Raw genomic sequence first — 16,384 nt, forward strand, 5'->3', positions numbered from 1 at the left:
TCTTTTATATGTAGGTGTCCAGTTTCCCCAGCACCACTTATTAAAGAGGCTGTCTTTTCTCCATTGTATATTCTTGCCTCCTTTATCAAAGATAAGGTGACCATATGCGTGTGGGTTTATCTCTGGGCTTTCTGTCCTGTTCCATTGATATATATTTCTGTTTTTGTGCCAGTACCATACTTTCTTGATTACGGTAGCCTTGTAGTATAGTTTGAAGGCAGGGAGCCTGATTCTCCTAGCTCCGTTTTTCTTTCTCAAGATTGCTTTGGCTATTCGGAGTCTTTTGTGTTTCCATACAAACTGTGAAATTTCTTTGTTCTAGTTCTTTGAAAAATGCCATTAGTAGTTTGATAGGGATTGCATTGAATCTGTAGATTGCTTTGGGTAGTATAGTCATTTTCACAGTGTTGATTCTTCCAATCTAAGAACATGGTATATCTCTCCATCTGTTTGTATCATCTTTAATTTCTTTCCTCAGTGTCTTATAGTTTTCTGCATACAGGTCTTTTGTCTCCTTAGTTAGGTTTATTCTTAGGTATTTTATTCTTTTTGTTCCAGTGGTAAATGGGAGTGTTTCCTTAATTTCTCTTTCAGATTTTTCATCATTAGTATATAGGAATGCTAGAGATTTCTGTGCATTAATTTTATATCCTGCTACTTTACCAAATTCATTGATTAGCTCTAGTAGTTTTCTGGTAGCATCTTTGGGATTCTCTGTGTAGTATCATGTCATCTGCAAACAGTGACAGTTTTACTTCTTCTTTTCTGATTTGGATTCCTTTTATTTCTTTTTCTTCTCTGATTGCTATGGCTAAAACTTCCAAAACTATATTGAATAATAGTGGTGAGAGTGGGCAGCCTTGTCTTGTTCCTGATCTTAGTGGAAATGGTTTCAGTTTTTCACCATTGAGAACGATGTTAGCTGTGGGTTTGTCATATATGGCCTTTATTATGTTGAGGTAAGTTCCCTCTATGCCTACTTTCTGGAGGGTTTTTTCATAAATAGGTGTTGAATTTTGTTGAAAGCTTTTTCTGCATCTGTTGAGATGATCATATGGTTTTTCTCCTTCAGTTTGTTAATATGGTTTATCACATTGATTGATTTGCATATATTGAAGAATCCTTGCATTCCTGGGTTGAACCCCACCTGATCATGGTGTATGATCCTTTTAATGTGCTGTTGGATTCTGTTTGCTAGTATTTTGTTGAGGATTTTTGCATCTATGTTCATCAGTGATATTGGCCTGTAGTTTTCTTTTTTTGTGACCTCTTTGTCTGGTTTTGGTATCAGGGTGATGGTGGCCTCGTAGAATGAGTTTGGGAGTGTTCCTCCCTGTGCTATATTTTGGAAGAGTTTGAGAAGGACAGGTGTTAGCTCTTCTCTAAATGTTTGATAGAATTCGCCTGTGAATCCATCTGGTCCTGGACTTTTGTTTGTTGGAAGATTTGTAATCACAGTTTCAATTTCAGTCCTTGTGATTGGTCTGTTTATATTTTCTATTTCTTCCTGGTCCAGTCTCGGAAGGTTGTGCATTTCTAAGAATTTGTCCTTTTCTTCCAGGTTGGCCATTTTATTGGCATATAGTTGCTTGTAGTAATCTCTCATGATCTTTTGTATTTCTGCAGTGTCAGTTGTTACTTCTCCTTTTTCATTTCTGATTTTATTGATTTGAGTCTTCTCCCTTTTTTTCTTGATGAGTCTGGCTAGTGGTTTATCAATTTTATCTTCTCAAAGAACCAGCTTTTAGTTTTATTGATCTTAGCTGTTGTTTCCTTCATTTCTTTTTCATTTATTTCTGATCTGATCTTTATGATTTCTTTCCTTCTGCTACCTTTGGGGGTTTTTTGTTCTTCTTTTCTCTAATTGCTTTAGGTGTAAGGTTAGGTTGTTTATTTGAGATGTTTCTTGTTTCTTGAGGTAAGATTGTATTGCTATAAACTTCCCTCTTAGAACTGCTTTTGCTGCATCCCATAGGTTGTGGGTCGTTGTGTTTTCATTGTCATTTGTTTCTAGGTATTTTTTGATTTCCTCAGTGATCTCTTGGTTATTTAGTAGTGTACTGTTTAGCCTCCATGTGTTTGTATTTTCCACAGATTTTTTTCCTGTAATTGATGTCTAGTCTCATAGTGTTGTGGTCGGAAAAGATACTTGATACAATTTCAATTTTCTTAAATTTACCAAGGCTTGAATTGTGACCCAGGATAAGCTCTATCCTGGGGAATGTTCCATGAGCACTTGAGAAGACAGTGTATCCTGTTGTTTTTGGATGGAATGTCCTATAAATATCAATTAAGTCCATCTTGTTTAATGTATCATTTAAAGCTTGTGTGGTAATTTTTATATAGAAATGTCTGAGAGTTTTTCAGAACTGATAAAAGAAAACAGTCCTTATGGTGGAAGTCCAGTGAATCCCAAGGAGGATAAATAAAATCAGCCCCAGGAAATAGAGTGAAACTGCAGAAGACCAAAGGCAGAGAAGGTCTTAAAAGCAACTAGAGAGAAACAACAGATTACTCTAAAAATGTTTTTCTTTAGTCTGGCAACTTACTTCTCAGAAGCAACAACAGAAGACACTGGAATGCTATTTTCAGTGTACTGAGAGAAAATAGCTGTCAGCCTTAAAAAAGAATATCCAGTGATGAAACTGTCTTTCAGGAACAATAGCAAAATAAAGGTGTTCTCAGACCAAAAAAAACACAAAAAACAAACAAAAAACCACACACACACCCACAGCCTTCACTGCAGGAGACTCTTAAGGGACACAGTTCAGGTAGAAGGAAGGTCATCCCAAGTGGAAAGCCTAAGATGGTTTTTTTTTTCCCTTTTTATTTTTTTTTCTTTTTCATTGTGGTTTATTACAGGATATTGAATATAGTTTCTTGTGACCTGAGATGCTTTTTAATGCCCACAAAATGTCCCACCAACTAGATTTACAATTTAGACTCTACTACTATTAGACATTTATGTTATCTATAATTTTTCAATTTTAACTAAAGCTATACTGGACACATGTATAGACATGTTTATGCAGGTGTTTTATATAGGTTTATTTAGACTAAATTTACGTAGATTTATTTAGACTTTATATAGATTTATGTAGATTTATTTAGACCACATGCCCAAATTACTGGGTCAAGAAAGTAACAATCATTGTGTTTCTTGATACATGTTATAAAATTGATTTGTTAAAGGGCTTCACCAGTTTACATTGCATCAAACAGATTATGCTTGCTTTACTGTACAAGTGAGTGTGTGATAGGGCCAGTTTTAAATGATGAAGATTGACATTTCTTACCAAATTTTGACTTAGTTATATCTTTGACAAAAAGTCCCATCTCCCTTCTCTCCCATTGTTATTAAAGTGTTTCCTTTCTTATAGAAGTAGAAATTGGTAACTGAATGCATTCTTTCTAACAAAGTATTTCTAACTTTCTAGAGTATAGTCTTTCATTTTATTTTTCAGTTTGTTAACAAATATATAGTCGGCCCATATAAAGAAATGGCAAATAAATGCTTTATTTAGTTTTTGTTTTATTATGAAGGAAGACTACTATTTTTAATGCAGCTGCTTTCTTTTCTAGCTCTGTATATTTCACAGTAATCAGCCAACAAGCATAGAAGTAAACAGTTTTTGTTTTAAAAATCATTCATTCTAAAGAGGGAAAAGTACTATTCGCTTGGGAATTCTGTAGTCTAATGTGAACTGAATGTAAGAAGGTGTCTTTTTTTAAACTTTTTTCTTGTTTTTATACTATTTCAGGTGCAAGTGAAAGTGTAGGGAAACATATGCTTGAAGCCTGCAACAATAATCTGGAGATGGCAGTCACTATGTTTTTGGATGGTGGAGGAATCGCTGAAGAGCCAAGTACCAGTTCAGCAAGTGTCTCCACTGTCAGACCACACACAGAGTATGAATTTATTATTTATTATTGGGAGCTACCCCCTGCCAAAATTGAGCAGTTACATTTTTACATGTTAGGTTAATTCTCTGTTTTGAACAAATTAAAAGTTGAAAGCATCTGAAAGTGTCAGGTGAAAATTTTTATACTTATATGCTTTAAGTTCTCTACAACACTGTCAAGTCCATTATTTAATCCTCAGAAGAACCCTATAGGCTGGCATTATTATCCACATTTTACAGAGGAAGCAGAAGGATAGCCATTTCCCCAAGCTATACAACAATTAAGTAGCAGATATGGAAGGAAAGCCCAATAAAGCTCAGATTTCCCAATTCTGGATTTTCCTACATTGTCCCAGGAAAGTTTTGAGTTGTCATGAAAAATTTTTGAAGAAAAATTTATGCCTTAAATAACTACATGTCGCTAATCTTTAGAGGCACCTTCAGCATATAGAACTGTAATATATAGAGGATAGTAACAGATGATAAATACATTTGGTATTTTCTGCCCTTTACATTTGATACCAGTGAGAGTTTGAAATGAATATCTGTTAGGCAAAATTCTAGTAGTCTTTGGAAAATATGAGAGATGAATGCTACTCAAATGAAAAACATTGATTTTTGAGTCAAAATTTCAAACATCCTTAAATAAGACTTTAATACTCATAGCCATTTATAACTCTTCAGTGTTTACAACATGAGATACTAAATAAGAAGAATCCCCTTAAATAGGAATAGGCAAAAACATGGATTTTATTTTTACTAAATTAGATTTAAAAAGCCAAATAAACATTCAGGACATGATTGCCTCTTTTTTTTAATCTAGTTCCAGATTCTAGAGTAATATTGTTTCCCCACAAAGTGTGAACTCTAGAGGTTATTATTTATATTTTATATAAGTTTTTTCCTATCGATGTTGACTGTGTATTTCAAGTTTGATAGCCCATTCTCCACCAACATAACTCAAATCTTTAATGGAAATCAATATGAAAACATGATTTAGTTTACATTCACTTGAATAACAGGTATTCATAGCTGATTTGGGGGGACATATCAGTCCTCACTGTTTAAAACATGTTTTCTTAATTGTACTTAAAAATAGTTTTGATTAATGAATGTCTTTTCCTGCTGAGTTACATTATAATTTGACTTAGATTATTTGTGTTACTAATTGATTAACATTTGATAGTGTCACCTACTTCCTAAACTATAATTTTCTTTCTTTACAGTTCACCTTCTGTTCCATTCTTCCATTTTGTTGGGTAGCTAGCAATCTTGGAATAGATGACCTCAAACATGTAGTAATCAAGTCTTTCTGTATAGGGACTACTAATTAAGCCATCACCCTAATTGATGTATTTCATCAGATTAAGGCTTGTTTTTTGAGTAATTAAATTGCCTTAGATTGAGATAACTTTGTATACACACACACACACACACACACACACACACACACACTGTAAAGTGAATTATACCAATAATGGAAAGATCTATTCAGGTAAAAGATGTGTTAGAAGTTTTTAGTTTTGCTAAGATAATGGCCTATTTCTCTTTGGTGAAAGAGATTTAATAGAGCTTCATCTTAGAGACGCATTGTCTGTTTCTTTAGAGTATTGCAGTTCTGTATGTGAGCAGTGACTGAAATCCAGTAGGAAAGAGTACTTAACATAATTTTGAATTATCCTTTATCCTTCACTCATTTGGCTTATTGTAGATTTCTTTTTCTAACTAGTTGTTCTTTGATTACAGAATGTTAGTTTTTGTTGACAAATGAGTATTGATACTGTATTAAATAAAGTATATTTTGAAGTTTCAACTTTTAGGTGTCAAAAACAGGGCCTTAAGCTCAGTTATTACTATTAGAAACACCTGAATGAAAAACATTAGGCCTAATGTAAATTAATATTTATTATAAGGGGAGCATATTAAATTTGAAACTTACTCTTACTTGCTATGAGCATTAATCAGCAGAGTTTCGTATTTGAGTTAAAACTAAAATAATTAAACTGATATATAAAGGGATACACACCATTTTTACAGCATATTTTAAATGAGTATTGTTCACTGGAAGAGATGGATTATTAGTAAACCCTCTGGAGGCAAACTTTGAAGAGTTTTTAGCTTTTAAAAGAGTATTTTTTCTGTTTTATATATGTTAGTGTCTATTTAATAAGTAATCCAATGGTACTACCTTTGTTAGCCAACTTCATAACTAGCATAAAATTAACTACCTGTTTAAGCTTATTTTAATATATCTGTGATTTAATTATCTATTATTTGATATAGTGTTGATGTAATATTGCTTTTATTAAGCTCATATTTTCCATTAATTTTTTGCCTGAATTTTGTGTGTGTGTGTGTTTGTAAATTTCCTATCTTCTTTTTTTTCTGAAGAATTTAGGGCAGGGAACTTAGAGGAAAGGAGAAATATTTTTTATTTTTCTGTTTGTTCTCTTTCTTTATAAACCCATTTGCACTATCTATGCCAGGTACTTTATTCCAGTTCATCTCTATATGGAAATCATCTGACAATCATTTATCATAATTTAATGTGGTTCCTAAAAGTCACTAAATCTGTTGTTCATTTTATTTGTTAATTTGAATATGTACACAATAGTTACAGTAAGAATAGGTAGCAGAAAACAGTTTTCATTTGGATATTTTCCCACTTTTTTTTTTTTTTTTTAATAGAGAGGAAGTCCGTGCCCCAATTCCTCAAAAGCAGGAAATCTTGGTGGAACCAGAACCTTTGTTTGGTGGTAAGTTTACCTTTTTTCCTTAGCTTTATTTGACTTTACTGTTGTCTTCAGGATTTTAATGAAGCTATCAAAAGATATGAAGGCTTGCTCAGAGATTGTTACTTCAAGTAGAGTTGATTCTTATCTTGTAATTCTGTACTCCCCTCAGGAAAGTTGCACAGTTGGCTCTTTCCGAGGAGTGAGCCAGATTAAAAAGTTGATAGTTGTTGCAAAAGGCCAAAAGGAGGAAAATAAGCAAAAAGAACTGCTGCCTTAAAATGGAAACAAATCTATCATTAGATAAAAGACTATGATTATTTTTTGTTTTTTGGGTACCCACTTGACTGCCATATCCTTACTGTCTTGATATGCTGTACCTTCACTCTTTTTTAGTTTCTAGAAGTGCTGTTCTTGTATTGAAAAAAGGAGGAAGTAATCCCTAATCCATGCAAAAAATTGTGGTATCAGTCTGGGGTGCATAGAGAAGATAGTAGAAAATGGAACATTTAATCAAATTTAAAGAAAATTTATAGTTTTATTTTAATAAGCACTTATTTACCTTTTGTGAGCCAGATATTTTAGTCATTAATAGGTATATTAAAAAACAGAAGATAGGGGACTTCCCTGGCGGTCCAGCAGTTAAGACTCTGCGTTTCCAGTGCAATGGGCACGGGTTCAATCCCTGGCTGGGGAACTAAGATCCCACATGTCATGCGGCATGGGCAAAAAAAAAAAAGAACCCAGCAGATAAAGTTATGGTTTGGTTGGGTAGACAGAGACATAGAAATGTATATTGTATATATTGAGAACAGCAGTGCAGAGAAATAGGCCTATAAAAAGTTTTGTAGGTAAACTAAAATAAAGAAGAAATAAATTGTAAGAAAAGGATGAAGAAAATTACATAAACCATATCTTTTGATTTGAAAAAGCAACTTAGTTGAGAGTTTTAAGGTTGATTTTTAACTTGGCAGCTTTGGAGTTTACTGTGGAAAGGAATAAAGAATATACTTTCCAGATTCAGAAATAAAGATGGGAGGAAGAAAACGATATGGTCTGAATATTGAAATATAATGTGTGCTTTCTGAACTGTTCAATTTAGCTAGTCATTGTGCCTTTAATATACCAGAGGTAATAAAGCATTGTTCATGTTTTTTTTTTTTCATATAAATGTTACAGATTTTGGAGCTGAGGAATGCCCTTGGAAGCTTTATCTTTCCTTTATTGCAAGGAATAAAGGCAAGATCTTTGAGTGGGGAAGACTACAGCAAATGGGTTCTGTGCTATTTTACTGTTTAACAGAGGCAAAAGAGTCCCCATTTGAAACTCCACTTTCTTCCTTCTACATCTGGTTTGGTGAGGGGGGTGAGAATGACTTTATACAGTTAGGGAGTCAGTCCTAACTTTCATTATTAGACCTTATTATAACTTTGAAAAGGTTTTTGGAGAACTATTTTCTTCTTTGGGATAGTATCGATTTTTAAATAAATAAATAAATAAATAAATAAATAAATAAATAATTTTGGCTGCGCTGGGTCTTTGTGTGGCGTGCAGGCTCTAGAGCATGCAGGCTTAGTAGTTGTGGCGCACGGGCTCTCTAGTGGCGGTATGTGGGATCTTAGTTCCTTGACCAGGGATCAAACCCAGGTTCTCTGCATTGGGAGAGCGGAGTCTTAACCACTGGACCACCAGGGAAGTCCCAGGGATAGTATTGATTTAAAGTGTGATTCTCAAAGTGTGGTCTGGGAGTCCCTGATGCCCTTTTAGTGGGTCTGTAAGATCAAAACTGTTTTCATAATAATACTAACAAGTTATTTGCCTTTTTCACTGTATTGACATTTGGGCTGATAATTCAGAAGCAGTGATGGGTCATACTGCTGCATCTTAATTGAATCAGGACAGTGGCACCAAACTGCTACTATTTGTTGAATTCTTCACTGACACACACGTGCAGTTTAAAAAAAAAAAAAAAGCAAAAGCAATAAAAATTAATTTCATTTGCTCTAGATCCACATTTTTAAACTATTCTGTTTGATGAAATAGGATGTGTGCATAAAGCACTTCTGCATACTGAAGTACTCTGGTTACTTTAAGGTGAAACACTTGTACAGTTTGAGTTGAAAGCAAAACTAGCTGCTTTTTTTATGGAACATTTTTCTTGAAAGATTACTGACAAACTATAGTTATTTAGACTTAAGCATTTGGCAAACATTTTCTTGAATGTGAACAAAGCCTGTTAACTGCTTTAAGGCAAACAACTGACATTATTTGTTGCCAGTGATTTAAGAAAAGAAAAAAAGGCTTTCAGGCAGAACTTAGAATTTTAGAAAGTTTATGTGCATGATTGTGAGCTTGATAGCTTCCCAGTACTTAAAGGCTTTCTGATGAGGTTAGCAGTGACATTAACAGTTGGTGATTTTTTTTTTTAATATCGTATGATGAAATGGTCAGTATTTGGAATATTTGCATGACTCAGTGAACAAGTATTTTCAAATGACCAAAGCACAATATTACAAAATTGTGCATGGGTGAAAGATCTATTCGGATCTATATGTAAGTATCTATGTATGCAATATAGATTATATATCTATTGCTGTTTAACAGATCGCTTCAAAATTTAGCTTCCTGAAGCAACAAACATTTGTTGTATCACCATTTCTGTGGGTCAGGAATCCAGGTGTGGCTTAGTTGAGTGCCTCTGTTTGGGGTCTCTCACAGGGTATAATCAAGGTGTCAGCCAGGGCTACAATCATCTCAGAGCGTGACTAGAGGAAGATCTTAGTTTACTCACGTGGCTGCTGGTTGGCTGGAGACATCAGTTCCTTACTGCAGAGCAAATGAGAGAGCCAGAGAGGGCAGCCCAGGATGGATGGAAGCCACTATCTTTTTGTATAAGTACCATGCGCTAACAGATTGCACCACTAGAGCTCCAGCCACTATCTTTTTCTAACCTAACTGTTGGAAGTGACATCCCATCACCTCTGCCACATTCTGTTTGATCCTGCCCATACTCAAGATGTTCACACACAGGTTATGAATCCCGGGAGATAGGGATAATCGGGAGCCATCACAGAGCCTGCCTACCACATAAGACCAATGGATTTTAATGGAGCAGAGTATGAAAAGTTCATTGATAAGATTTCAGATTCCATGTTGCAACCAACCTTTAAGAAATTACCACTGGTTGAGCTTTGGTGTGGTAGCAGGGGAGAATGTTCACAATTATCTTAAAACACTATTAAAATACTCTTCCCTTTTACAACTACATGTCTGTGTGAAGTTGAATTTTAACTTTCTTCGTATACATGAACTAAAGGAATAGCAGCAGATTGAATGCAGAAGCAGATCTAAAAATTCAGGTGTCTTCTCTTATACCAGTTATTAACAGAGATTTGTGAAAATGTGAAACAGTGCCGCTCTGCTCATTAAATTTTTGTTCTCTGTTCCTCCCCTATTCTGACTATGAGGCTCCTTTTTGAATCTCTTTTAGCTCTTTGTAGCTTAGTCTCTTTGACCTCAGTGACCAACACTCCTATTACGTGGGCAGTGGAGTGAGAGTACAGAGGACTGATGTTTACTTATAGCATATGGTTTGGAAGAGTGAGGAAACCACATATTGAGGAGGCAGGCAGGAGTAATAATGATCCTAGAGCTAGAGGTGTTGTGGCTTGAGTAGAGATTCTTGGTTAGACTTAGGGTATATAAGGGGGAAACAAATGGGAGCAGGTCACGAGCCCAAGAAATAAAAGAGAGTGGTTGGAAAGCTAGCAGTAAGAGGAGCTAGTATGAATCTCCAGGAGATCAAGTGTATAATAGAGAAGGGCTAAATTGGGGGGGTGGGGTGGGGGCGGGGAGTGAGAGAGAGAGAGAGAGTGTGTGTGTGTGTGTGTGTGTGTGTGTGTGTGTGAAGAATGTAGATATTGACTGGCCTGCCTTTGGCAGTTTAAAAGTAGAAGAAAAGTACCTTTTATGTACTATGTACTACCTCCCCAATAATAATATGCTTTCTTAGGCAGCTGTTTTATGTCTTATCCTGAGATAACCTTACTTTCTTAATTGTTATGGTTAAATAATATCTGATAATGAGTTTTAAGAAAGCATTATTTGAGCAGTTAATATTATTGCTGCTATATATATACAATGGAATATTACTCAGCCATAAAAAGAAACAAAATTGAGTTATTTGTAGTGAGGTGGATGGAGTTAGAGTCTGTCATACAGAGTGAAGTAAGTCAGAAAGAGAAAAACAAATACAGTATGCTAACACATATATATGGAGTCTAAGAAAAAAAAAAAAGGTCATGAAGAACCTAGTGGTGAGACGGGAATAAAGACACAGACCTTCTAGAGAATGGACTTGAGGATATGGGGAGGGGGGAGGGTAAGCTGTGACAAAGTGAGAGAGCGGCATGGACATATATACACTACCAAACGTAAAATAGGTAGCTAGTGGGAAGCAACCACATAGCACAGGGAGATCAGCTCGGTGCTTTGTGACCACCTAGAGGGGTGGGATAGGGAGGGTGGGAGGGAGGGAGATGCAAGAGGGAAGACATATGGGAACATATGTATATGTATAACTGATTCACTTTGTTATAAAGCAGAAACTAACACACCATTGTAAAGCAATTATACTCCAATAAAGATGTTAAAAAAAATATTATTGCTGCTGGAAACATGTACATTTAAGATACATGACTCTTGACTCTTGATTAAAAATAGTTCCAAGATTGAAAAGAATAACATTTCTTGCTTCTTGTTTATAAAGGGAGGGAGGAAAAATAATGCAGTATTTAAATTTTAAAAGTTTAAATAATAAAATTTAAAATTAATAATTTATATAATTTATTTAAATAAAACAATTTATATGTAAAATTCAATTTAAATTTTGAAATTCAGTACAAAGCTAAAATATGGAAGTCTCTGATTTTTACCAAATTTCCTTTTCCTAGAGATAATATTGATTCTTTAATATAAATACTGATACACATATGTGCATAAATGATATACTGACCTGATAATGCTTTAAGCAAATATGGGATTTTTTAAACATATGGTTCTGCATTCTTTTGTTATTTTTTTGTTTTGTTTTTTACTCAGTAATTCTTAGCTTAAAAGAATTACCCTATTTAATGGCAAACACAGGCTGTTGGGAAAGATGCTTTGACATGGGATGGGGGACTTTTATAGTTTCTGTCTAATCTTACTATGCAATCATCATCTGTTAATGTGTAGCATTGTTCTGGTTACATGCTGACAGTGCTCCTGGGGCTTGCCATAAACCAACTGAATAACTGTTACCCATATTGAAAGAATCATTAAATGTCCTTATTTACTGTAATGTATATAAATGACATAACTTTTTTTTTTTTATTGGAGTATAGTTGGTTTACAGTGTTGTGTTAGTTTCAGGTGTACAGCAAAGTAATTCGGTAATACATATACCTATTCTTTTTCAGATTCTTTTCCCATTTAAGACCTGGTAAAATTTTTATGTTTAAGAACATAGAGGAAGATAACATTTTGATGATTGCTTTTTCAGCTTTATCTGTACAATACTTAAGGACTGGGTAATAGGCGCTATACAAAGGTATCAAAGGACGTTGGTTCTGTTCATTTCTCTGTAACTGTAGGAAAAATTTTTCCTCCAAAATTAGTTTTTTGGTGTTTATAATTCTGCATGTGTATCCACTTACTAAGAGGTAGTTCTTAAATATTATGGTTTAGAACTTACTCAAGTATTATACTAAAGGGTAGGCAGATCATTTAGGCTGACCTGAATTATGTATTTGCAGCATGTGTGTAGCTTCATCGCCATGGGAAGTCATCCTCAAAATCTTTCTTCCTATCTTTTTACACAAGTTTGGCCAAGTTTTTTAACTGGGCCTTAATTTTCTTTTTTGTAAAATATGATTGGGCTGAAGATGGTTAATTATATATGAATGCCTTGAAGGTTTTTGAAGTATTTTATATTTTGAAGGAGGGCACCATTATGAATCTGAGTGTCTTAAAATAAGAAATTGCTATAGATAAGGACATTTTTAGAATTGTTACAAAATTAATGTTTAACTTTTTGTATCAATTCCATTTTTTCCTCCTATAGCTCCTAAAAGACGACGGCCTGCACGTTCAATATTTGATGGTTTCCGGGATTTCCAAACTGAAACTAGTAAGTATCTATGAACCAGTTTATCATCTCTTTTTCCCGCCCTCTCCCTCTCTCATTGTCTTTCTCCCCTGTCTCCTCTCCCACAGATTAAAACCGCAAGGTGGAAAAGCACCCACACACTCCCCTTCAGGTCAAGATCCTAGTTTGTTTTATATAATTTTTTTTCTTAAGAAGATGATTAATATTAGGCCTAATAACTTTGAGGATTCATCTTATTTAAAAACTAAATTATGAATTCAGTCTGTGATTGTTATTAACTCCCCCTTGAGCTGAATTGTTCCAGATTCCAACCTACTTGGTTATAGAAGAATAAGAGAGATGGATATAATGTGAGAAATATGGTAATTTACAAACTTAATCTGTTTCTGAATGAGCACTTAAATGCTGACTATAATAAAATAAAAAACTGATTTTCCTGAGGATCCTGATATATGTCAATTAAAGGAATGACCACAATGAAAATGGTTATTGTAGGGATTGGAAAATAGAAGAAGAAAAGGCCATACTACCCAAAGCAGCCACTATTAACATTTTGGCAACAGTTGTTTGGAATAGGTTTATATCTTTCTGTTGAATAAGAATGAGAGTCTTGGCCTTCTCCTTTTAGTGGACTTAATACTGATTTAGCAATGGGATCCTAGAGAAAAGACAGTTATGTTTAGAGAATATATGAGAAACTCTTGAACCATATTTGATTTTGTAATAATTTATAATGAGCTCATTGCAGCACAGATAGGTCTTGTAACTTGAGAGTTGACATGGAATCCAGACTGACTCAGGTCATCCAGGGAATCCTGTGCCCTTCCAGGAGAAGATGACAGCAGTAGTCATTCTCTCTCACTGCCATAATCTTTCAAGATTGGGAATGTAGCTAGAAACAACTAGAATGTAGCTAGATAAATTAGGATGAGTTTCAGAAATAGATAAATGAAGATGAAAGTTTTCTCCTGTGCTAAAGTTAGTTTTGAGTATGTGAAGGAAATATTTTGAATAAGCGACTCTTACATAATTTCCACTTTTATCCTTACCTTTGGATAGAGAGCACCAAGTCTTAAGACTCCCTCCCCACCTGACTTTGTATTTTTTTTCAGAGTCAGCCTTAGATCTTTGCATTTGCATTTGAGGTCAAGCACATTGTTCGTTAGTTCTTGCAACTGATACATTTTTTTTTAATTGCAAGATTCATGACTTTTATTTTATGGCTAATTGAAACTTTCTCATCCTCCTGTGTTGCAGTTCGGCAAGAACAGGAATTAAGAAATGGAGGAGCAATAGACAAGAAACTAACTACCCTTGCAGATCTGTTCCGGCCACCCATTGATTTGATGCATAAAGGCAGCTTTGAAACAGTAAGTTGTTGGAGATTCTAAGCCTGAGCTATGAATCTTTTTGCATTTTTAGTGGCGTTTTTCTTTCTAAGAGCAAAAAAAAGTTTTCAGCATGTAGAGAATTGGCATCTTAGTAAGTATGAGATACCTAGAAGGTTACATTGATTTATATTTCTTAAAAGTTTATATATTTTTAATTACTACTGAGAATATTGTGTGTGTGTCTGTTTTGACCATTTGTGAGTTGTTTGTAGGTATCTTTTACCCATATTTTTTATGAGGATCCTAGTGTGTTTTAAAAGAATGTCTCTGTGGTTGCGGAGTATGTTCTCCCTTAGTTCTTGTTTTAATTTAGCTGAAGCCAAAGGAAAACTTTCCGGAGCAGGTTTATATGATTGTCTGCTAAATTATACGCTTACTGAGGGCAGGGGAACCATGTTTCTTTTTATTTTGGTGATCCTTGGGACCCAGTCTCTAGCATTTAATAGGAACATGGTATTTGGTAAATGAATGCGTTTAGTTAGGATTTTAAACATTCTTCTGTTGAGGTGTTCAAACAACTTGCTTTTGTGTGTTGACTATCATGTTAACGCTCTTTTGAATCAGAAGAGCATTTCTGTAGATGTAAATCACTGACATTTCAGGTAAGTCTTTTCTGTTAGGATAAAGTAGGCCAAACAATAACTGTAAAAATGACGTTAGTAGCTACATATTTAGAAGTGAATTTTGATTGTTTTTAAAAAAAAATTTTGTCCTTAGAGATACTCTTAAAGTAGCCTAAATGAAATATTTAGGTTAAGAAATTTAACTGTAAGCTTTTTCTTTCTGAATTCTTTAATTTTCTGAATTGTAAAACCTGAAAGTGTTTGGCCGCGTGTAACAAAATCCAGATGATGGAGATTTGATTAAATGTGTTTCTTTTTGTTGTGTAAATAAAGTTCAGGGAGTCTGGTGTTCATTTATCAGGTCAAAGATGTCAGGTTAGATGTCTCCTCAGTTTTCTTCATCTTTCGTTCATGATCTTTAACATGGTAACTGCCTATCCTTTCTACTGTTATGGTGATAATATAACCATTGACAGAATAGCACAATATGTAAGACAAAAAGGATCTGAGTTTGTTTTGATGTGCTTTCTATTTTCATTAGCTTTTGTGTTGCTCTGGGGCTTAACTAAATAACTCTGAGCTTGATTTAATTTGGTCACTTTGGGCTCATAAAAAGCAGTTACTCTGCGGCTTGTTATTAAGGGAAAATGTGAATCTTTTTTGATACTGTTACCTGAAGTTTGATTCATTTTGTTAAGTTGTGTCACCTTTTTTCTTTGAATTTTGTGACCTATGTTGTTTTCAACAATCTTCATTTTTTTCACTGATAATACTCAACTTTATCATTTACAAGCCTTTAAATGATATAAACATTCCCAGAAAAAGTAGGCATTTCATTATGACTAATGATATACCCATTAGTTTTATAGAAATTAGGGAAGTAATATGCAAAATTAAGTCATTGAAACTTAGAGAGGTGAATATTAAAAATTAAAGGAATAGTCTGGCTGCTCAGGCAGGACCCACAGGTTTGAATTAGATGTAGATCTGAGCCACAGTTTTATAGGTGTAGAAACTAGACTTCCTTCTTTTTTTTTTTTTAAATTAAATTAAATTTATTTTATTTTTGGCTGCGTTGGGTCTTCGTTGCTGCACATGGGGGCTAATCTTTGTTACAGTGCAGTGGCTTCTCTTGTTGTGGAGCACGGCTGTAGGTGCACGGGCTTCAGTAGTTGTGGCACATGGGCTCAGTAGTTGTGGCTCGCAGGCTCTAGAGCGCAGGCTCAGTAGTTGTGGAGCATGGGCATAGTTGCTCCGCGGCATGTGGGATCTTCCCAGACCAGGGCTCGAACCCATGTCCCCTGCATTGGCAGGTGGATTCTTAACCGCTGTGCCACCAGGGAAGCTCATAGACTTTCTTATTTCTTAATGTAACTAGAGGTAGACCATGTTCAAGGGTTCTGGCTCATGCTAACCAGATGAGATTGATTAGTTCACTTGTTCATTCAGTAAATATTTAGCGAGGCCTCCTGTTACAAGGCCTTGTTCTAGGGGATGGGATTATGTGTATTGGGATAAAGATTTAACTATGTGTGAGAGAGACCAGGAATAAAACAAACATTAACTTAAACAAGATAGAAGTCCATGCTGTTAGGATGGTTCTGCTCTATGAAGTTATTACGAATGCAGTTTTTTCTGTCCTATTCTG

At 34.7% G+C, this 16,384-nt stretch overlaps 1 protein-coding gene across 5 annotated transcripts in view; it reads left to right on the forward strand.

The window, feature by feature from the left end:
* UBXN7 (UBX domain protein 7) overlaps positions 1 to 16,384 on the forward strand; it is a 74,556-nt gene that overhangs the window by 15,978 nt on the left and 42,194 nt on the right. For all 5 annotated transcript variants that reach the window (XM_059920859.1, XM_059920863.1, XM_059920861.1 and 2 more), the window contains 4 exons: positions 3,762 to 3,909; positions 6,591 to 6,658; positions 12,738 to 12,803; positions 14,040 to 14,152. In XM_059920859.1, coding sequence (XP_059776842.1) covers positions 3,762 to 3,909; positions 6,591 to 6,658; positions 12,738 to 12,803; positions 14,040 to 14,152 — 395 coding nt within the window. The remainder of the gene's footprint in view (positions 1 to 3,761; positions 3,910 to 6,590; positions 6,659 to 12,737; positions 12,804 to 14,039; positions 14,153 to 16,384) is intronic.

The sequence above is a fragment of the Balaenoptera ricei genome, chromosome 4 (genome assembly GCF_028023285.1).
Source record: "Balaenoptera ricei isolate mBalRic1 chromosome 4, mBalRic1.hap2, whole genome shotgun sequence".
Taxonomy (NCBI): Eukaryota; Metazoa; Chordata; class Mammalia; order Artiodactyla; family Balaenopteridae; genus Balaenoptera; species Balaenoptera ricei.